General features: G+C 46.5%; 1 protein-coding gene across 13 annotated transcripts in view; it reads right to left on the reverse strand.

Moving 5' to 3' along the window:
- Window positions 1–21,682, reverse strand: part of ZBTB40 (zinc finger and BTB domain containing 40) — a 51,329-nt gene that overhangs the window by 10,775 nt on the left and 18,872 nt on the right. For 6 of the 13 annotated variants that reach the window (XR_011135713.1, XM_068915691.1, XM_068915682.1 and 3 more), the window contains 9 exons: window positions 16,652–16,850; window positions 12,969–13,105; window positions 12,308–12,506; window positions 10,849–10,982; window positions 9,670–9,838; window positions 3,403–3,810; window positions 2,660–2,866; window positions 1,122–1,286; window positions 454–668 (listed from right to left, as the gene is read on the reverse strand). Coding sequence is in view for 12 of the 13 variants with exons in the window: in XM_068915691.1 (XP_068771792.1) it covers window positions 454–668; window positions 1,122–1,286; window positions 2,660–2,866; window positions 3,403–3,810; window positions 9,670–9,838; window positions 10,849–10,982; window positions 12,308–12,506; window positions 12,969–13,105; window positions 16,652–16,850 (1,833 nt within the window). In the remaining variant the exon portion in view is untranslated. The remainder of the gene's footprint in view (window positions 1–453; window positions 669–1,121; window positions 1,287–2,659; window positions 2,867–3,402; window positions 3,811–9,669; window positions 9,839–10,848; window positions 10,983–12,307; window positions 12,507–12,968; window positions 13,106–16,651; window positions 16,851–21,682) is intronic. The other 7 variants (XM_068915692.1, XM_068915685.1, XM_068915686.1 and 4 more) reach the window with 3 other exon arrangements.

Raw genomic sequence — 21,682 nt, forward strand, 5'->3', positions numbered from 1 at the left:
AAATAAATTTTATTCTGTCATCTCTAAAGAGTTCAACACTGCTACGTCCCTCATCCTCATCTCACTCACCACTGGTCCCCTTTAGGACTTAATTGCTGTTCCCTTGGGTGAATTTCTTCCCAAACACACTCCAACTGAGGAGTGCCATTTGCAATGTGAATATTTTTGTTTCTATAGTTCTTGGCAGCTAGGAATTTGTGAAAGAGACCCCTGGGGGGTCCAGAACAAGAGTTATGTGACCCTAAGCAATCAGGGTCCATTTCTCTCAGCGGGCCTGCCTTTTCCTTAAGGGTCCCAGAACTCTGCCTCCTCCGTGCAATTCTTCCCTCTGCCGATCACAAACGACCGTGCTGCTGCGCTCAGTGAGCGCAGCCAGGAGTGGATGTCCTGACATAACAACAGGTAACAGCAATCTCTGGCACATGGGAGTGATTGCTTGCTGTACCCACTCACCTGGTAAGCTTTGTCACAGATCTCACAGCTGAAGGGCTTTCCTCCAACATGGGTCACCATGTGACGCTCCAGGAGAGATGGGGCGCTGAAGACTTTAGCGCAGGTTGGGCAGGGGTGGTACTCCCGGGAATGGGCTTCGTGGACGTGCTTGCGGTGCTCCTGCAGGGTGGCAAAGCTCATCCGACACTTCTTGCAGTCATAGGGATCTTCGATATCTGACCCCCACAGACATAATAAAAACAAGAGACAAAGAAATCAAGAAGGAAAAAGAGAATTGAGAGGAGACTTCACAGAGGGAGGAAATAAAGGGGGAAAGACGTGTTCCTTTTCAGGCAAAAACTAGCACTTAAGTTTCAGCTTTGCATACAGCTGTTGCTGCTCCTGCCTGCCTATAGCTTCTAGTGGTGGATTCCCAGCAGCCCACGTTCTCTGGAAGCAGCTCTGGCTGTTTCTTTAGGATAATCCCACCCACAAGACCAACCCATGAAACAGTCTCATTTTTAGGGGGAGGGAAAAAAATTCCACCATGAAACAGCCAGCCAGTCTATGTGCACCAGCGACGCCTGCGCAGATCCCCTCCGGCATAGGCAGGGCCGTCATGACCCGGCAGAAGCCGTGGTTCATGGGCTGGGCTGTCAGAGCTGGGGTAGGTGGCGGGTCACACTCACTATGAAAGGTTCGGAGGTGGATGGAGAGCCCGTTGGCCTGGCGAAAACCTTTTCCACACTCCCTGCAGACATACGGCTTGTCCCCTGTGTGAGTCCGGACGTGGCGTGACAGCTCGATGGACTGGGCAAACACCGCATCGCAGTACTGACAGGCGTACATCTTCCCTGCAGCGACACCCAAGGTGAGAGCCTGCACCAAACACAGGGGATAGGAGCTCTGGCTGGACTAAGCCTAGTTTTGGGGAGGGAGGGTAGAGACCGCAAACTGCACAGGCTTTCCTGGGGTAGCTAAATCATGTCAACACAGAGTCAAAAAGGTCTTAAAGGTGATGGAGAAAACCTTGCCATGACAGGGACTATACAACAGAGCTCAAACATATGGAGGTACTACAATGCTGGTATCTCTTATGATCAGAATGAATTTTCCTACTGCATGACACCTGTGCAATGCCGTAATGCCTGAGCGTATTTATTACAAACATAGTGACACATCCTCTGCTCCCATGAGCCAGAAGAAACATTCCTAAGCCCTGGCTGCAGACAAAGTGGACTGCAAAGACATGAAAAGAAGCACTGACACGAAAAGCTACACGCAATTCAGATGCCCTTAAGTGGATCGATCACATATTCCACATTTTGCAAAACACACTGAATTCTGACAACCAGTTTCAAATGAAAGAAAAAGGCAGAAAAAAAATTTGCTTCGTTGTTCCCAACATTTAAATCAAGACTCATTTCAGCAGGTTAAGGGAGAATAAGCATCAGATGGGCAAGGATCGTTCCAGGTATGAAAGGCAGCACATTTGAAGGGACAGGGCTGACGGCAGAGAAGAGGCAACGCAGAGATGGGGATGGGCAGAGAGCAAGAGGGGAAACGCAGGGACAGGCTGCAGAGCGCTGCCACACAGACTAGCGCTTGGCATTTCTCCTAAGGGAGCAGGAGGCAGGCTCTCCAATGCACTGGAGCAGGGGAGTAGCAGGCTGCTGTGAAAACTGCTTAGCAGCACTGAGGTAGGGCAAGCAGGAGAAGTCGCGCAGCCAGATGAAACCATGGCAAAGGACCGGTCAGGCAGGGAGAAGAGTTTCAACAAGAGGGAGTGACCAGAGAAAGCAGACTGACCAGAGAGAGGAGCAGCAATTTGGCCACAGAGTTGGAGCTCGGAGGTGAGGGGACAGGGTGGAGCTAGTCAGGAGGCAAGCAAGGACAGCAGAGAAAGGGGCCGATCCACTTAAATGAGAGCAAACACTAACCAGGTGGCTAATAGGAGAACTTAGAGATGTAGGATGGGGGAGAGGCGGGGTGGGGGAGAGGCAGAGCGGGGAACGAGCTGGGGCAGCAGCCGAAAACACACGGGTTAAGACAATCTGCGAGCAGACTGCTGCCAGGCGCTCCCACACAGGATGCGGAGAGGCTGACAAAGCAGTCAGCTGTCAAGCAGGCAGATGAAAAAGCAGGGTAGAAAGGGGTGGATGGAGCAAGCCTTGCCCTGTAATCTAGCAACAGCATCAGGCTCCTCTGGCCCCCAGGGAAGGCTCACCCTCAGAGTGCTTCTTCTTGGTGTGGTAGGCGAGGGCCGAGGCTTGCATGAAGGTCATGAGACAGTGCTTGCACATGAAGGGACGGTCCCCAGTGTGGAGCCGCAGGTGGTTCTTCAGTGTGGAGTTGGCTGCAAACTTGGCCCCGCACTCTTCGCAGGAGAAGGGCTTCTCATCAAAGTGCTCCGTCAGCTTGTGGTACTGCATTCCTGGAGGACGAGCAGGCAAGACACCAATGAGGCATTAATGCCCTGCACGGGGACACAGGCCCAGCCCTGCCTGACCCTGCTAGAGAAGCACCTCCTGTTGAGAGGGGACAGATTCACCCAGCAGGGAAAGCCCCCAGCCCCCTCGGGCAGCGCTGAGCTATGGCACTGCAAGCCAGCCATAGGGTGGGCGAGAGGCCTGGACTCTTGTTACTGGTACTGCTAAATCAGCCAAAGAACCGGAACAGCATGACTATTTCTGGAGGTTTTTAAATTTGCCAGTAGCCCCATTTTTCCTTGATGAGCCATGTGGAAAACCAATTATGGAAGAACTAATCAGAAAGCGGTTGTGCTCAGTGGGGCAGGAGAAATGAGCTGAGCTGCATTTCTCCCACACACGGTGCTCACAGAGCTGCAGGAAGGAGGAGGGGGACAAGATTTCAGACTCATGTTAGTAAACTGTCCAGGCTGCTCCCCTACAAGTCCATAGGGTCCTAGAGAAAACGCTCCCACTCCCAGCCTGTTATCACTAACCTTACCTGAGGCATGAGCAAACTCTCGGCCACAGATGTCACACGTCACAGGGAGCCGCTTCTTCTTCTTTTTGGCTGTCCCCACCGCTCCATGGACCTCCAGCTGATGCTTCTCCAGCTCCTTCTTTGTTGTTTTGACCTCATTGCACTCCTTACACTGGATTTGCTTTCCTCTGGCCACCCGACAACGTTTCATGTGCACCTTCAGGCGGCAGTAGAAGTGGAAGCTCTTATCGCAGGCTTTGCAGACAAAACTCTTCTTGGAAGAAGCTTTCTCTTGGGGTTCCTTTGCTTCCTTGGCCCCAGCAGCTCCCGCTTTGTCCTCCTCTTTGTCCAGAGCTTCCACCTGGGATTCGCTGTTCACCTTCCACTTCCTTATCCCAGTTTTCTCCCCAGTTCCCTCAGTCAGGAGCCCTGTGTAAAAAGGACCTCCGTTTTCAGTGCTGATCAGGAACAGCAGGCACCAGCCTCCCTGGTCGCCTACCTTCTGACTGCTCCTACACCGGCAACCCTCCCCTTGCACTACCAGCACCGCGAGGATGGACACACACGGGGCACGCCGTCCCATCAGAATGGCAGCACGCTGCTCTCACTGCGCAGAAGTGGCCACAGCCACACATGGTACAAGGCGTGGAAAAGTGAGCCTTGAATTTTTCACCTGCACGCATCAGGGGCTGGATTACGAGACAAGAGCCAGGGCCAGATTTTCCGAAGAACTCACGTAGGCAATGAGAACTCACTCCTCACCTAGGCAATGAAAGGAACAACTGTTGCCTTCAAGTGTCTGCCTCCTGCTCAGACACACAAAGTTATGGCGGTGCTTACACGTTTGAAGATCTGGGCCTCGGGTACGATAGTCTCACTAAGTCTGCCACTGAGAGTGGATATCCATCCATTAATTACAAGGAATCTCAGGAACACTTTTCAAACGTAAACTCTTTCAAAGAGAACGCACAATCTTGTTATGACCCTTTTGAATCTTCTGGTTAGGGCCCTGAGGTATTTTAAAACGCTCATTACATTCACTTCTTACAAAGTCTAATGCTTTTCTGAGTCCCTGTAACACCATCATCTCAAAACGCACAAGCTGAAAAATTCACCTAGGAGCTCAGTCTACAGAAGAGACCCACAGGGAATGCACGTACGAAAGAAATCAAAACACAAACAGATATATTTGGCTTCTTTGCTGTAACGAGAACCATGCGATTGTGTGGCCATGGAAACCAGTGCAGGCTTCTCATTTTGCCAAGGCACAGGAAATTCAGCCTCTGCTTGCAAAACTTCATTTCTCCCTTCTTAGCTCCGGGAAGAACTCAGCAAAGCGCCCTCCCTCCTGCAGAGTGATATTGCCCTGAACTTCCAAACAACTAGAAACTAGGTGACATATTTTAACAGACTGCTGACTCTGAAACCTTATGATATCAAGTGGTGGCACAGCAACCACAGAACATGTCAAGGGATAAAAACAGACAGTAACAAAGACTAGTTTCCTGTTTATCCTCGTCAATATAGCAATTCACATCTTTCACCTCCACATCTCTATAACCAACACTGCAAGTTTTTTCTGATCTGAACAAAGGCCTCCTAGAAACACTGAACTTTGAAAAGACTCATCTTGCTTGGCAGGATGAACGCGGATGAAGATATGAACACCAAGGAAATTGGGAAAGGAAATGCTCAGAAGAACTGCCATGGCAACGTGGCTGGAATCCGAGTCACACTGAAGTGAAAAGGAGTTTTGCCACGGACTCCAACGGGCCAAGAGTTCGCACACAGTCCTCATGCTCTTACACTTGTCATAACGCTATTCAGGAACACAAGCGACGTACAGCTGGGTAAAGCTGTTTAAAGCACCACAATAAAAGTGACTTTAGAGTCAAACGAATCTTCAAGATATCCTCTATCTTCCATCTTTGACGGATGTGTGCCCAGAACAGTCACGTGGGAATGCTTTTGCAATGCTATTTGTCAGGGGCCAGGATACATAGGTCCCAAGTGTGCATGTGCATCCAAGACATGGCTTAAAGGAATAGGAGCCATAGCACCCAGAGTCTCTTTCCCAGTCCAGAAAGCCCAGCTCCTGAGAAAGAAAATCTCAGTGTTGAAAAGGCCACAACCTCCTCTCAATTACCATCTGTTTAAGCACGCTGTAAACGCATCAAGAGTGCTTTAAGAATTAATGGGGCTACAGCTTTGTTGGAATATATGGCTCTGGGAAAAGTACAGAGAGGCATCGGGCAAAGCAACAGCACAAGACTGTGATGTTATCAAGGTAGGGAGAGCTCCCAAGTTCAGCTTACCTTCATGGGAAACTGTACAAAAGGGCCCTAGCAAAAGTTCTCCACATCTTCGGAGGATGCTACTACTCCCAGAGAAAAATTCTGAAAGAAAACTGAGGCAGATCATATGAAATGAACAGCTAAATAAGTGCACCCTCTACTCCTGTGCCAGTGCAATATATGCTTCTTGGGTGGAAGAAGAAGTTTCCATGATGGTGGGGTACATCCTCAAAAACCTGTTTTAAATCTTGCTGCCATGAGATAGGAGAATAGGAGACACACTGAGCTGTGTGGCAGAAAGCTCCTGTGACAGTAAGGTCAGCTTGCAGGAGGGACAGCTGGCACTGCTATGCCGGAGCAGCAATTCCTTTCCGCTTGGCAGCCAGGACGTCTCCCAGAATCCCTCCTATGGGGGAAGACAATATTCCCTACCTCGTTAGAGCAGCACCTAGCAGTAGACCTCATCCAGTCAGCTCCTGCACTGGAAATGCAGGAAGCTCGGAGGTGGATCCAAGTGCTCACATGAGAAATAATTCCTGATTGAAGAAGTGATTGCATATGAAGTTTGAGACAAGAGCTTAGCCAGACAGAAACAGAACTGCCTTGGCTGTGCCCCGGCTGAGCCTCCTGAGAGCACGTGGAGCCCGAGGGTAAACATACACCAGAAAGGCATCAGACAGGAATTCCCGATTACGGGATCCTCTGACACTTTGGCATTTTGTTTCACTGTCTGTGCTATCTAGTGGCAAAGACATCTAGGGCTGGGAAAAAAAATCTGCTGTTAGTTATGGGGCACATTACTGAGTTGTTTTTCTTCTCTGTCCGCTGAGTCTGTAATCCTGGTGGCTGCCCTACTCTCACTGCAAAGCATGGTAGATACTAGACTCCATCAGCATAAAATCTCCTGAGGTACAGCCATCCTGTCTCCCACTTTTTCAGCTTCTAAGCTGGAAGAAAATCCCAGCTACCCCTTTGCGTCTACCCCGTGTTCAAGGTCATTCGAATGGTTGCCAACCTGCATGGAGGCATCTGTGACTAAACTCCTTTACAGGGAAGGACGGCATTCTGCTTACAGACCTTTCAATTTAACAATTTCAGGGACTTATGAAACTAACTAGCTATGACATGCGTGCTTAGACCTTACACAGACTTTCAAAGCAGCTGGTTAGCGAGGAGGCTGTGGAAATCACCAAACCTCATCATTGCACACGCTTGCTGCCAGCAACGAAAGCACTCCAACTACAGGAGGGACATGAGGAAGAGCCAATCAACTTGGTTTTGTACCCTCCGACAAAGAAACCAACCCATCACCTTGATGGTGCTGACCACAGATGGGGGTAGATGCAGATAGTTTTCTCCATGAAGAGTTCTGGTGCTTTCTGAGTGGTTCAGGTCACCTACATTAGGTATTGGAGAATTTCTCCTTTTTTTTTCTTTTTTTTTTTTTTTTTTTGCTGTTGTAGAGATGCAAAACACTGGAAATGCAAACTGTTTGGATCTCCGTGTTACATATATGTCCTTCAGAAATACAAGGGCTCAACTGTTTAAAGAGGAACGTCACATTCCTCAAACGAAAAACCCTCAGTTATCATTCATATCTTACGCCAAGAGCCACACAACTGTTGATCCGTAAAGCAACCGGCAACGTGCAAGGCTAGGAAGCAGTGATTTCAGAGCTGACGCTAGCCTAGAAATTAAGATATGGAAGCTCAATTTAAAGATCCGTAGGATGCCAAAAAAGGGCTGGTCACTGGCAAACCTCCCCTGGACAGCTCATACAAAATAAATGTTTTGGCCAGGCAAATACAGTTTTCTAGGGCTCTTGGTTTTGATGTTGTTTCTTGCTTGATTTTGTCTCAACACCTCTTTGGCTTAAAGCCCTGCAAAGACACTTCGTAACAGCAGTCTGCTCTCTTTGATCTCGGTGCCAGAGAAGCAGGCATCTGCCAGAGCAATTGAGCTGACTCCCCAAGTCCCTCACTGGTGAACCCTGCGTGGTGTCCAGGAACTAAGGTGTGCAACACATTCATAAGCACGTACAATTTTTGTTGCCTTACTTCCACCGGAGTCCCCAGGGCATCAGCCATTCTGTGTTACAAGCTCTGGCACATCTCACGGTCAGACAGGGTCAAGGGAAGAGACGTAGGTAACTGCAGCTTCATCAGAGGACAGAGAAGAAACGGCACAAAGGAAGAAATCACCTTTTGTCTGAATACTCTCATTAGAGCCATGGCCAGCCCAAAGCGCCATATGGATGGGTGGCACCTCTTCTCGGGTTGGAAGAGGGGATCTAGATCTGAACTGGGTGCAAATACTGGCTCTACAGCATAGTAGATCTCTCAGGGAGACTATTAAGGCCATATAATACGTATAAGGAAGTCAAGGGAAGGTGAGCAGAGTATGTGTTGTTCCCTCAAAGCTCTACAGCTAGAATAACAAGCCCGACCCGCAGTTTCTTCTGTACACGTACTGTTCTGAGTAACCTGATCCCTTTTACCATCCTAACAAAGTTTCCCAGTTGCTCAAGGACAAAGGCAAACTAATGAATGGCAATTTCTCTCTCTGCTCCTTCCCAGGACACAGGGAGTACTTCCTTAGCCTGTTAATTGAAGGACGTGAAATGACAACAAGTTTCGAAGCCAGAAGGCTTGTGTTCATTCATGAAAGCTGATCGTGGTCCAGGCTCAAATTTTCTGACAAAACACGTAAACTTCCTACCCTCTCAAAAAAAGACATGAATAACAAGCTACTTACTCGAGCTACCTATAAAATCTGCTAGTATTTCCATATTCTGTCATGAGCTAAGCAGCTCTGGCACCATGAGTAAATAGGGATGGATTGAGCTGAACCAGCACCAGGTCTTTGATTAAAAAAAAAAAAAAAAAATACAAGACCACAGACATCCCAGTGGACTCTGCGGTCCAAAGAATCTGTACCTGGATGCACTGGGAAACGGGATGCCATGAAAATGTATGTGGGAGAATAAGGAAGTTGCATTTGCATCCTTTTCAAAAGGATTTTGCATCCTTTTCAAAAGGATGCCAAGCCTCTGTTAGTTTCCTGGCTCTCTGTTATCTTTTTCATTAAAGTACCAAATTCCATTCAGCATCCTTCCTTCAAATGACGGATGCAGAGCTACAATTTAGCTCAGCTGGAAAGCATCCCACAGCTCAGGGCAGTGTCTCGCACATGGTTATTGCTATGCATTTGTTTCTAGAGTTCACCAAATTGCTATCTGCATATGTTTCACTCATACCTTTGCCAAACTGGTACAGTTTGTGACATTCCCCCACAGCTGTGGGGCTCTCCCAGGGTACCATTTGCCCTGCAAAGTGTATATATAGCAAGGCCAAATTAAGGCACAGTGAGAAAACTAATTCAGAAAATAGCCTGCAACTTCAAACAGCACTGTCACTGTGCTACAGGACTGTCATCTTTCCACAAGAGAAGCGTACTCAGATCTAAGCTTTCTAAGTATCCCCGCACACACAGATATGGTCAGCAGATTATAATACGCGTACAAATTGATGCAGATCCAATAGTATGCAAACAGGAGGAGACAAAAGAACCCTACATGTTAAGGATCTAAATTCTGAAAAAATAAGGCAACATACATACAAATTATGTGACTAAGCTGTTTAAACATCTCCAGAGCAAAGTCTGGGCTGGAGAATCATGAAAACAGTTAAAGAACATCAGAACGTGGCCATTTTTAGTCTCCATGACCCTTGTAACAAACTACAGTCTTTTATCTGGTGCATTGTAGCAGGAAAAAAAAAAAAAAAAAAAGAAAAAAAGCATCCAACGCTTGGACCCAGAGATCACCCTTGTGAATCCTCTTGTAAGTACAACCCAGACACTTGGCCAGGGAGCAGTTCTATGCGATTATCTCAGACCTCCAGGACACTGAGTTCCTCTGCAACTCTAATTGCCAAAGACCTCCATAAATGACTTTAAAAGCTTATGCAAGGATCAAAGCCTGTGCGTTTCTTACCCACATGCCCTAGCTCCTGCATCACTGGCTGTAGGTCTGGGAAAGACTCATGAACACTGCACAGCAGCTGACAGATCTTGATGGCTGGGACAGATTTCTCTTGCGCTGTACTCAGAGCTGCTTTCAAGGAGGCCTCTGAGCTTTCTTTTTGAGCAGAAATACGCAGCAGCTAGAGAGTAAAAAGAAGAAAGTGTCACACGACAGAGAACTTGGGCTCTGAAGGGTAGGAAGGTCTGGGGGTGAGGGTGTTTCTTCTTCTTCTGTTTCATCTCTACTGCAGGGAACCTGCTTTGAGAAACCCAAGAAGAAATCCCGTTCCATACAGGTCCATGCCCTCCCGTTCACATATGTGGTAGTTTATAACTGCATCAACTGAGACTATTTCAGTTACAACAAATGAAGTTCTTGGACTTTCTGTACTGGTATTGACTCACCTACAGCAACCCCTCCATGGAAAGAGGGTTTTCTCAACGCCTTACAGCAAAGGTCTTCTAGCTAACTTGTAAAGCCGTTTCATATGAAACTCCCTTTGGGCTCTTCTCTCCCTTCCAAATCCAACCCTCCCTGAGCTAGGCACTGCAAGGAAATCCAGGGTGAGAATCTGTGCATGCTCATCTACAACCGCAGCTAACCAGAGCAGGAATGAGCAACTGCCTGGTGGAAGAGGCTCACCAAATAGTTATTAGTCAATATGGCCCATTGTCAAAGGGCAAATACTACTGCAGACTCCAACATCACAGGACAAGCTCTCACAGTGGTGGCATCCCACTGCATTTTCCAGGAATGCTTCATTCCTTTATCAGACAGAGTCCTAAGGCAACTGACTCCAAGGAAAAATCCACTCCCTGAAAAGATTCCAGTGCCCCTGCAGGGCCAAACGGAATTTTCTACATCAGAAAACCCTTCTTTTTTTTCCTTTTTTTTTTTTTTTTCTTTCTTCAAATCAACAGAGAGTCTCACTCGCAACTTCTTACACTTAACAACTCCTGCACAGTTTATATGAAACACCTGATATGCTCTCACTTCACTAAAGGGGCACCTCCAACCTCGGATGCATTCCCTGGCCTACGTAACGTTACCTAATTTCAGGCAGAGCACTTTATGCTAGGTCTGTCTGCAAGCTAAGCCACACCAGACCCGAGGGAAGCTGAGGATATGCACTGTGTCATCCCCTCATACCTCTTTCACTGCTTCTGTGAGTCCCGCTTCCCCCGGAGCCAAGCCTTCCAGGTCTGCTCGCTGCCTGATGGCCTCCGAGATCAGCTTGCTGTGACGCAGTATGATCTCAATGGCTGTGCTTTCACTGGTGGCCACTAAAAAGGGGGGAAAAGAGAAGGCACTCAAAAACACCAAACCCAAGGAAAGCCTCAAGCCCTTAGTTTTGTTAAGCTCTGCCTATCCACTCCTGTTCACGTTCAGGAGAAGTGCCTTCTTTGGGGAGCAGGAAAGGGTGGACAAGCAAGGGCAAGTTTTGGTTATACTAATTGAAGCACTGACATCATCCAGCATAAAATCAAGTAAAAATCTAGCAGACCTCTTTGCAATATTTGTCCAGCTTTGGGCGGGAAGATCAGGTTTGCCAGAGGACGTTACTGAAACGGACACTAACAACTTCAGAAAGCAGGCATGATTCTCCCAGGACGCATCCCACTCCTCTGAGGCAGGATTTCTTCTCTCCCCTATCTTCAGACATCCCATTTTGACTTAGACATGTGCAGAGAAACAGGCATTTCTAGGCACAATTCGCCTTATCCTACAACAGCCACGTAAAAAAAACATCAGTCAAGTGAACTGTGCGCCGAAAGTGCTGATCTCCCTGCATTGACCAGAGAGGGGCTGGAGAAGAAGTCAGATGTGCGTCCTAGCACACAGCAAAGACAGCAGGGTTAGCACACGTACAACAGGATTCTGCACAGTCTCCCTTCCCTTTTACCGCAGAGTCCATCAATGCAAGCGTTCCTCTTGCTCATGCAAGATTTCTACAACTATGGGAGGGAAAAGCACAGTTCAGGTTTTAAAATAGGAAAACGCGATTACAGATTCTCAAAGCTGGCAGGAAAACTCGCAGCCACAGGTCAAGGCCCTGAGGAGGACAGGGTAAAAGCTGCACACACAGACCTCCCATTTAAGTCAGGTTTTCAGTCTAACAGGCCGTCAGCCTCAAGAACTCTCTCAAGCTGGTTTTTAGTCCAGGAAAACCAGGATGGCAGCTAAAGAGAAAAAAGTTCATGAGCAGCCAGGTGTCCTCCCAGCTCTCAAAAGATTTGCTCATTATAAAACCTTAAGGATCCCTGTAACACACAGAGCCCCAAGAAAAGCTCTCAAGAAAAGCAGTCACGTTTGTGGATGAAGATGCTTAATCCAGTGTCTGATCAACTGTTCATTTCACAGGGGATAGCAGTTTTGAGATACACTGGAAAAAAAAAGAGGCATGAAACCAGAGTGCCAGGTGGGGTCTGTGGGAAAGTATTTCCAGCAGCCAAAGAAGAGAGTGTGAAAGCATCTGTGGGATCTATAGCTGGGGAAAGGAAGAGATATGAGAGAGCACCCTTCTGACAGCAGCGGGAGACGGGAGATGGCTCAGGAAGGGGGATCGCCAAGGACAGACATAGTCTGGCCCAGAGGCCGAGATCATTACCTGCTTGGAAGAAAAAGTCCGCGCCCGGTTCTTTCTGGATCTCCTCCATGAGCACGTTCAGTGGAAATTCGGCCTCTCGCACAGCCAAGAGCAGCTGCCAAACGGCAGACACTGACAGAGACTGTTCGTCAAGCGCTGCAGACACTAGCGAGACGAAACCACCTGAGCCAGTCTCGCGCTTCACAATCTGTTCCATTACCTTCAAAAGACCAGCAGCAAGGCACTAATGAGGGACCTCCGTCCATCTGCCCAGCCACACACTAGCCAAGACCCCTTGGCTCGCCTCAGACCCAACCTCTCCTTTCTCCCAGCCCTGCGGAAGGCCTGGCTCATGATATGACTCAAGCGATGACCACTTTAAAGCCTAGCCCTTCAAAGAGATCCACTGGCCACCTCCTTGGCTCACTCCAGAACGTGAAGATCTCTCCCTGCTTGACATTCTGACTTGCTGATTTTCAGCTTCATGCACATTGTTTTATTTTGCTTTGCTCCTGCTGCAGCATGCTAAGGAATCAGTAACCAGAGCCCTGCAGGAGAACTGCCCCAAAACCTTGCCATGACAGCTAGTAAATCAAGTCCCTAGGACACTGTGCTCACAGATCAGGGATAAAAGTTCAGTATCTATTTGCACGCACACATACACACAGAGAAAACGGCTTACCTCTCTCTCGCCAGGAGCTAGGTTCTGTGCAGCAGAGATCCCTTGCAGCAGCGTCTGGGTATCTGTGAGAAGCTCTGCAAAGTTTTCTTGATATCGTCTCAACAGTTTAGCCCCATAATCCTCTGGGCTCCATTTGGCTTAATGTAAGCAAATGAAAATAAGAACAACTCAACATGCAGTATCTTCCCAAAAGGCTCCTGCTGCTCAGAGCTAAGGGGGAACTGAAAACGCCACGACAGCTAGTTCTCACGGGGTCACTACAACAGCCTTACACTCAGGACACCTAGTTTCACATTCAAGCACAGGATAAGCACAACAAATACTTTCCAGTTCTTGTCAGCACTGGTCTGCCTCATTAAACTACTGCAGACTGAGGCAAACAAGAGACTCCTCAGAGGAAGAGGATGCAAGAAGGCTGCAGGCCAAGTCTGAGACGACCACACTAACGTCATGTTGGGAACGGGGAGTCGGGCAAAGCATTTTGCTGGCAGAGGAACACTGGGTATTGCACTGGGTCAGCTGGGCAACAACGTCAGAACAGTGCCACAGGCACTCCAGACTCCTTGAGCCAAAGGCTATCACTCATTCAAGACTTATTCTGATCAAAGACAATACAGAATATCCTCTGTGTCCATGTGTCTACCAAAAGACATCTCTTGCTTCCTTCAAAGAATCCAAATATCTTCAAAGTCTCAGTCCTAGTCTGAGCCCAGAAGGAGAAAGGCTTAGGTTTTAGCCAAGGACAGCAGGCAAACGCATGGTCTTGTTTGTGAAGACACCTTGAAGACACCTTGACTATGAACTGTAGTTTCAGCGAAAGAGACTATAGTCTGTAAGACAGAGTCCTTGATATACTTTCGTTATGAAGGAGCTCTACAACATGCTCTTCCACAGCAGTGTACAATTATCAAATGCACTAACATTTTACAAACGCCCACATGGGCCAAGCTAATCAAGAATTGAGGGCGTCAAGCTGCCTTTGGTGAAAACGTTAAGGGAACACAAACTAGAGTTTTGATTGCCAAGTGGCACTAACAACTTCTTCTTTCCCTCACAGCAAAAAAAACTCAACTTTAACCTCATTCCTTCCTCCCAAATTTAATTCTAAGCTGGGTTTGCGGAGGTTTCCCCTAATGGAACAAAAAAAGAATGAATCCAAGCAACGCCACAATCCTTTTTAGACACCATAGTATCAGAACACAATGAAAAGTGTGACCAATTCAAGAAGGAGCAATAGTGTTACTCAGGGTGCTGAAGAGACTTGGGAAAATACACCGTCTAGCATAAATATACATGATTTCATTTATCCCCAAATTAGTCAATAAATACAACTGGAAATAGTCAAACAGATGAATCCGAAAATGATTTTTTTTCCCAGGGTTGAACTTACAAAATTGGAAGACAAGATGTGAGGTTATACTTTTTGCTTTTGTAGAAGAAATCAAAATACAAAACTGTGTTCGTCTAAGACATCTGTGTGTATTTTTTTTGTCTGTGTGCTTAGGTCTTTGAATCATTTTGGTTCAGTACCAAACAGAAAGATCAATTATTCGCACAGCACTACTTAGGAGGAAAACAGCTAAATACACAGCTTGGTTAAAGGAAAATAAAGCCTCTGGGACCTGGAATACATACAATGCCATATAAGAAGAAAAAGCTCTCCGAGGTGGTGAAGGAAGTAATGGCAGTCCATGAAATAATCAAAGGACAATTTCGAGCAAATATGAAAGAAACTCCCCGGACAAAGACTTCTTGGGGACACATGCGTCTAGTCCCCAGGAGAAGCTAAGGGATCCCCATTAACAAGTTTAGCTCGGTAGGGTTTAGGCTATGACTTGGATGTGCTCCACACCGATCAGGGGGACAGTTTACAAATTAATATATTTTTTCCCCTTTTCCCATTTGAACATTTCTGATTTCATTACGCAAATTTCAGTTGTTACGAATGCACTCTTATTCTTGGCTGTCCTACCAAAGTGAGCTCAACAACCCCAGCATAGCCCTCCACCATTGCACAAGATCCATTCCTCTCTATTAGCACTATGGCACAGACAGAGCCCTTCAGCCAACGCAGGCTGCTGTCAGGGGCTCAAATCTTACCCTCCCTCTTCATTTCCACGATAAGATATATTTGTGCTTCTGTTTATTCAAGTTTCAATTCAAGGAGATTCAATTCTATGCAATTAAGGAATGCTCCTCCTTGGAACGGGTATTACCACTAGATAATTAACCATGTTGGGAGCCTGGTGATTCAAGAAAGCAATCGTGCTTAACAAATGACAAAGCAAACTGCCTGTCGGGAATGTTTGCTACAGAGAAAATTATCAGCATTATGAGCACAGTTTTGCTTTCTATTAAACACTCATTTACATTTCACTGCATGTTAATCCAGTTTTTAATTTGTAAGTGACTCCAGAGCCAGTGAAAGTTGCCCCTCTATCTGAATTGCTCAGAGGTGCGCCTGAACCCACCCAAACTTGCAATGGGTGTCCCATAATTGAGAGATGGGGTGACTCAGCACTGGAACAGGTTGTCCAGAGAGGCTGTGGAGTCACCTTCCTTGGAGATGAAATTCAAAAGCCATCTGGACACGATCCTGAGCAACGCGCTCCAGGTGACCCTGCTCAAGCAGGGAGGTTGGACTATGTGATCTCCAGAGGTCCCTTTCAACCTCAGCCATTTTGTGACTCTGTGAGATGGGGACTCATAGCAGTAAAACCCCACCAGAAATAAGATGGAAACTACCTGTGCAAGATTAGGATGTCTAAAGGGGTCACTAAGAGCACGCTCTGGTCCACAAGCGAGACCAAGAGTTTCAACAGATCACGATGCAGAGAAATGCTGCCTGGATCCAGGAGAGGAGCACAACCCAAACAACATCTCCTTGGTACTGAAAAGATTAAAGCCACAGAGCCACCTGAGCAACATCCCATCGCTGTCAACATTAACGGAAACTACACGGCAAGGGGCTAACAGAACAAAAGCAGTTCCTCACCTCTCTATAATTCCCAGAGGAGGCCAAAATGGTGACAAAGTGCTCTCAGAAATCACCTTCATAAGATATAGCTAAGCTCTGGAGAGACTCCACCATCTGTGACTCCTTTAGTCAAAAAACGGAACTCTCAAGGACCGCAGCAAGGCACGGCATTGCCTATATTCAATGTCAAGACATTTGGGAATTCGGGGAAGTTTCAGGTATTTGTTTTCTAAGCCAGGATAACGCATCTCTACCGTGCGTTAATGTCACCAATGCATCAAATAAGCTGGGAAAAATGCTTTCCACTGTAGAGTTTATTACGCAAAACCTGTTCTAGTCAAACACAGCCGTAAGTGCCTCTGTAAGGGACTCAAAACTAAACAGCTACTTACAATTTGACATGGGAGGGAACAGTTTTCCCGCCTTCCACGTGACATCCTAATTTCTGTACTATCAGTTTCACCTCAATTAAGGAGTCCAGCAGGCTTCTACCCAATGCCACACGTTGCACTGCAAAGCAGGGACTTTCTTGCTGGCATATCCCCTTAACCCATTGCTCCCATATCATTTCTGTTTGCATAAAATGGCTGTCCCGTTACCCCATATGAAAGCAAGATTGCAAGAGCACACTGAAACCCAGACAAGCATCCAAACTTCCTGTCAGTTCTCTGAGCTGAGTCCTTATGTCCTCCAAAGTTTAGCGTACCAATACCTTTGCCATCAGAGATACTTGCTGTTGCCATCAAGTTGTCCAGCAGAAGGTGGAGACCAGGGAATGACCCTTTCACAGCCCCAAGGAGTTTGATCAGACTTTCAGCTTTCAGGGTTTTCTCTTCATCCACCTTCTTGAGCAGATTCTCCACGGCTTCCCTGTGAGAGCTGCCTTCACAGCAATCCAAAACTACCTACAACACAGAGAAACAGCCAAGAAACCGTCTGTGAGAGCTTCCTACGAACTCCTAGACCCGAGTAACCCCAGAGAAACAGGAACAGTATCATATTGCACAATACCACAGTAAACCCATATCCACAGCTTCCATTCATTTAACTGGGAGGTGTTATGGGGTGCTAGTTACTGGAACATCTGAGCAGGTACCAGATACGTCTGACATCTGTCACCCTGAAAACTACCCTGGCAAGTTCTTCCTCCAAGTCAAGCTCTTAGCTGACAAACAGAAAACATTTTTTTTTTCAAAGGGAGGAAAAAAAAAGACTTAAAGACAAGGTTCAAAACAATTTTTCATTTAATACTTTTAGTAAATTTTTTTCAATTGGCAGTCGTTTTTCCCTTTCTCTCCCCCATTTTTCTGCTTGCCGTTGAAAGAGAGGAATGGAAAGAAAAATAAAAATCTTGCCATTTAAACAAGCACCCTATTAAGAGAGTGATTATTTCTATGGCTTGGTCATATGAGACATTTCATACATGAGATGTCATCTCTGTAGGTTGGAAAAGCTCTACTATGCCAGTATAAAACCTCCCCTGCACAGTCAATAAAGAGATCCAGCCTTCAGGGGGACTAAAGAGGGTGGGGGGTATCACAGAAGTAGACGCTGAAGTGTGTTTTTGAAAAAAAAAAAAAAACCTACATAAATAGAGGGCTCCTGCAAGGGAAAAAAAGGTTCAAATAAGGGTTGACCTGCTCTCTGCAAAAACTGCGCTCCCAAGCATTTAAAATGTAGAACTGGCAGAAAACCTGTAGGTCGCTGGTGCGGTTCCCTGCTGTCATAAGCACTACGCTATACAATCCCATTAATAAAATTATTAAGATCTGTCCTAAAACTAGTTACATTTTTGCTCCCTTTCCTCTGATTGGCAAGCTCTTCCACAGTCTCGTTCCCCTGATGATTCTTCTAATTTCCAGTTTAAATTTATTCATGGCCAGCGAATACCCATTTGTTCTTATGCCAACTTTATCTTTCAGCTTAAAAAGCTCTTCTAAACTCTCCGAGGTGTTTATCTCACCCTTCCTCTCCAATTTCTTTGTAAGAGAGTGATCATATTCCCTCTCAGTCTTCATTCGATTTGTCTAAATAAGGCAGCTTCTCTTGTAAAATAGCTTCTCCATTCCCCTGATCTTACTATCGCAAATCTGTCTCTACCTCAATATGAATTTGTCTTTTTTGAACAAGGCTAGAACTGCACACAGTATTCCAGATGAGGTCTTATTCTTAGTTCCTGACACTATATCTAAACGCATGCCCTTCACTTTATACCATCGTATCATTCAGGTCTCACTACTTCAGCTGTCCAGTTATATAATTCTTCTCCCATTAGCAGATCCTCCTCCACGCTGACAAAAGCTCCCGGTTTTGCTCCTCAGCAAATTTGGCTAGTATGTTTTGAGATCTCTGTGCCAATAACGTTAATGACAGTATTAAACAAGTGCAAGGAACGGTGAATCCCCCTAGCAACCTTGCTCCAACTTGATAGTCCTGCCTTCAACACAACCTGTCATTATCTCCCCATTAGCTACATCCTTTTTTTAATCCTACCACTTCCTCTACTTTAACAATTTCCCCACATGAAATTCAAATGCTTCGCTCAAGTCTAGATGGAGGCAGTAAATCCCATTTTTATCTCATCAAATAGAGATACCAGGTCAGGCAGAAACAATTTACTTGAACATCCTTGTTACAGTTCATCCTGTTTCTTGCTTACATGCAGTGCTTCAATTATACGCACCTTCCACCTTGTTCCAGTGCATATTCTAGTGCACCCATATCCCTAGCTGCCTGGATCACTGCTTCCCTTTCCTGTATGTGTGTCTTGCTCACCAACTGCAGGGGCCACCCCCAATTTGAAAAAACCACAGTAATAAACCTTGCTGTTTTTCTCATAAATACACGTGTCAGCTCTTCCAGTTTGCTGGGTGGAGATTAGGCAGTGCCTCCTTTGCACTTTGGAGTTGTGCTTTCACTTCAACTGCAGCAAATCTCCATTTCCTTATCTCACCGCCAGAGCTCTCCTGGATTTGTCCCTGGGCTCTGTACAATCGCTCTTCTCAGAAGGCCCTGGTTGAGTTTGAGAGTCCTCCTCTTTCATTACCCTTTTTCTTTACCTGATCAAACAAGCGTTTGTTATGTGACTTAATACATTGTGTGTTGCCTAACAGCTTGACCTGCGGCAAGTCTCACTTCATGCCTACGTTCTGAACCTCTGAAATATGTTTCTTTGTCCATCAGCTGCTTCATCCTTTCCTTGCAGGTTCTCTGATAGGTTCCTAATACTCCTTTTTGAGCTATTTATTCACTCCGGTCAGTAACCCTTTCCTACAAACTCTCCCCTCTTGTTGAGGATGCAAACTTCAGATAGTTCTCCTACCTTTTACATAAAAGAGAAAAATCCAACAGCTCCTCCTGAACTCTTCAGAGCAGCTGATCTCATTAATTAGTTTCTCTCGTTTCTAAAACTCTGTCCTTTTATAGGCAAAACTGTGTTAGTGAACTTGTTTGCATACCCTTCCATTTAATTCACACTGAACTGACTCGTGATCACTCCATCTGAAGTCACCTTTCAAGATAACACAAAAGGGCAACAAGAACTGCATCCTCTTGGAGAATTCATAGTATAACCTCTCAATGTTCCCAGGCAAGCTTCTGCACTGCCCTTTGAGAAGCACAGAAATTATAGCCCTGGCAGGGAGGCAGTGGGGGAACACAGCACTGCCGTTTTGAGACTCATTTTGACCACATCCAGGAGAGACGATCAGGAAAAATCTCCCCCTTCTGCATGCAGCAGGACTTCTCCATCCCCCCCAGCACGTACGGGTCAAGCTCCTCCCGCAACCAACGGCAGATAGCCTTGCTCATGCCGTCATTAACCCGTTTCCTGCCTCTGAGGCAGTTTGATGTGAGCATCAAATCACACAGGCACTGCAGCCAAAACATGGGGAGGGCAGCCCAGGAAAAGGAGACAGGGGAACAAAGGTGAAGAAGTAAAGATAACAGGAGCTGGGGCATGGCAGTTGCACAGGAGCATGGAGATGGAGGGACCAGCTCGAGAGGGAAGCGGGAGCTGCTCTTGCAAACTAGGAATAGAAAGGTGGGGTGAGACGGGCTGCAGTCATTTAAGAGCGCTGCCTGACTTCAAACAGCAATGAACGCAGAGTCCCAATGCTCTAAAGCCCTGAGGTGTCAGGATATAGCTCAGCTAGCCACTGGTCAGGCAAAAAGCCCCCTCTGGAAGAAGGTCTGGGCAGAAGAAAAGGTCGGCTGTTGTTATCAGCTACTCCGTCAGCTCTGGGTCTAGGGATGTACTGCAGATTGGCAGCTCCAGACTCTGCCAGCGAGCTAAGCCACGAGTCACCATGCCCGAGGGGTTACCTGCTCTTCTAGTTTATGCAAGACTGGGTTTTTTCCCTTAAGTCAGAACTTGCATCCAAGCCATCCCCCAAATTCTCCACCCTATCTCCCTACGTTACAAAAACACTAGCAAAGCCTCAAAGTCAAGCACTCAAAATGCAGGGATTCCAGGTGTCAGAGAACCCCACAAAGCCACGGATTTACAAAGGGGCTTCGCAACACATCACATTGTCTTTCACCCACAGAAAAACAGATTTGCTCTGTGCAGAGCTTGGGCCAGGCACAGGAAGGAACCTAGTTGCCTAGAAAAGAGGCTCTTACATGCAAGACTCATTTCTCTTGCTGAATAAATGTGTAGCTAACGCAGCTGTGAATACGAAAAGAAAAAGGAATTTGTGAAACCTTGGAGAACTAGATCCTATCTTCGCCGGCCCAGCATTCTTGTGCGATGCTGGATGAATGAGGTAAGATGAAACCTTCAGAGGTGGCTGCTCATTCCATGTACTTTTTTCCTGGCACTCCACCCGAGACACCGGAGATTTCAACTGCACGTATGCCACAGGCCCACTGTTTCAATTAACTTAACTCCTTTGAAAGAATTAAGCAGTTTTCCATTTATCTTTGCAGGGGGAAAGAAGCCAAACCTTTAAAATATACATACATACATATACATATATATGTATATGTATGCATACACATAAACACACACACACATATCTCTCTCTCTCTCAAGGTCAATCTATTCTCGGCAATTTCAGCCTTACTTTCCTGTGTCTCATCTCCACGTGCACAGCAGGGGAAGAGCTATGCATCCAGCCTCATCCCAGTGCTCCCAAGATACCTTCATTCATTTGTTCGGTACCTGTGTGCTAAGACAAGAGCACGAAGGGAATCCATAGAGAGCAGAAGGATTTTGTATTCAGAGCAGGGTTCGGAGGCTCTGCAGCGAACGCAGTTTGGGAGCATACGCTGACTGACGAGGATAAAAAGAAATACTGAATAACTACCCCTTTACCAAACAAGGCAGGAGTTCCATGAACACAGTAGTGTATGATCACATAATTAAAGGCTGGATCCTATGCCCAAGAGGCAGAATTAGGATGGCAGAAGGGTTTTGTTTGTTTTTTTTTTTCCCCCCCCGTTTTCAAAAGAAAGGGAGATAGAAAAGGCCTGGATTTTAAATATCTAATTTAATGAAGACAAAAAAGACAGTTCAGGGAAAATGTTCAGCTTTTGAAAGCAAAGGCCATACGGTGACATGAACAGGCATATACGAAAAATTTTAATCTTTCCACTGCTGATGCAATTTTCATGGCTAGGAGCTCGGCTCCAGGCACCCCCACTAATGGATCTCTGCTGACAGCCACAATATCCCCAGTAGATGCTGAATCCTTTGCTGCATTCACACTTCTCTTTCCTCTCACACTCCCGTTCC

This window comes from Struthio camelus, chromosome 21 (genome assembly GCF_040807025.1).
Source record: "Struthio camelus isolate bStrCam1 chromosome 21, bStrCam1.hap1, whole genome shotgun sequence".
NCBI classification, from domain to species: domain Eukaryota; kingdom Metazoa; phylum Chordata; class Aves; order Struthioniformes; family Struthionidae; genus Struthio; species Struthio camelus.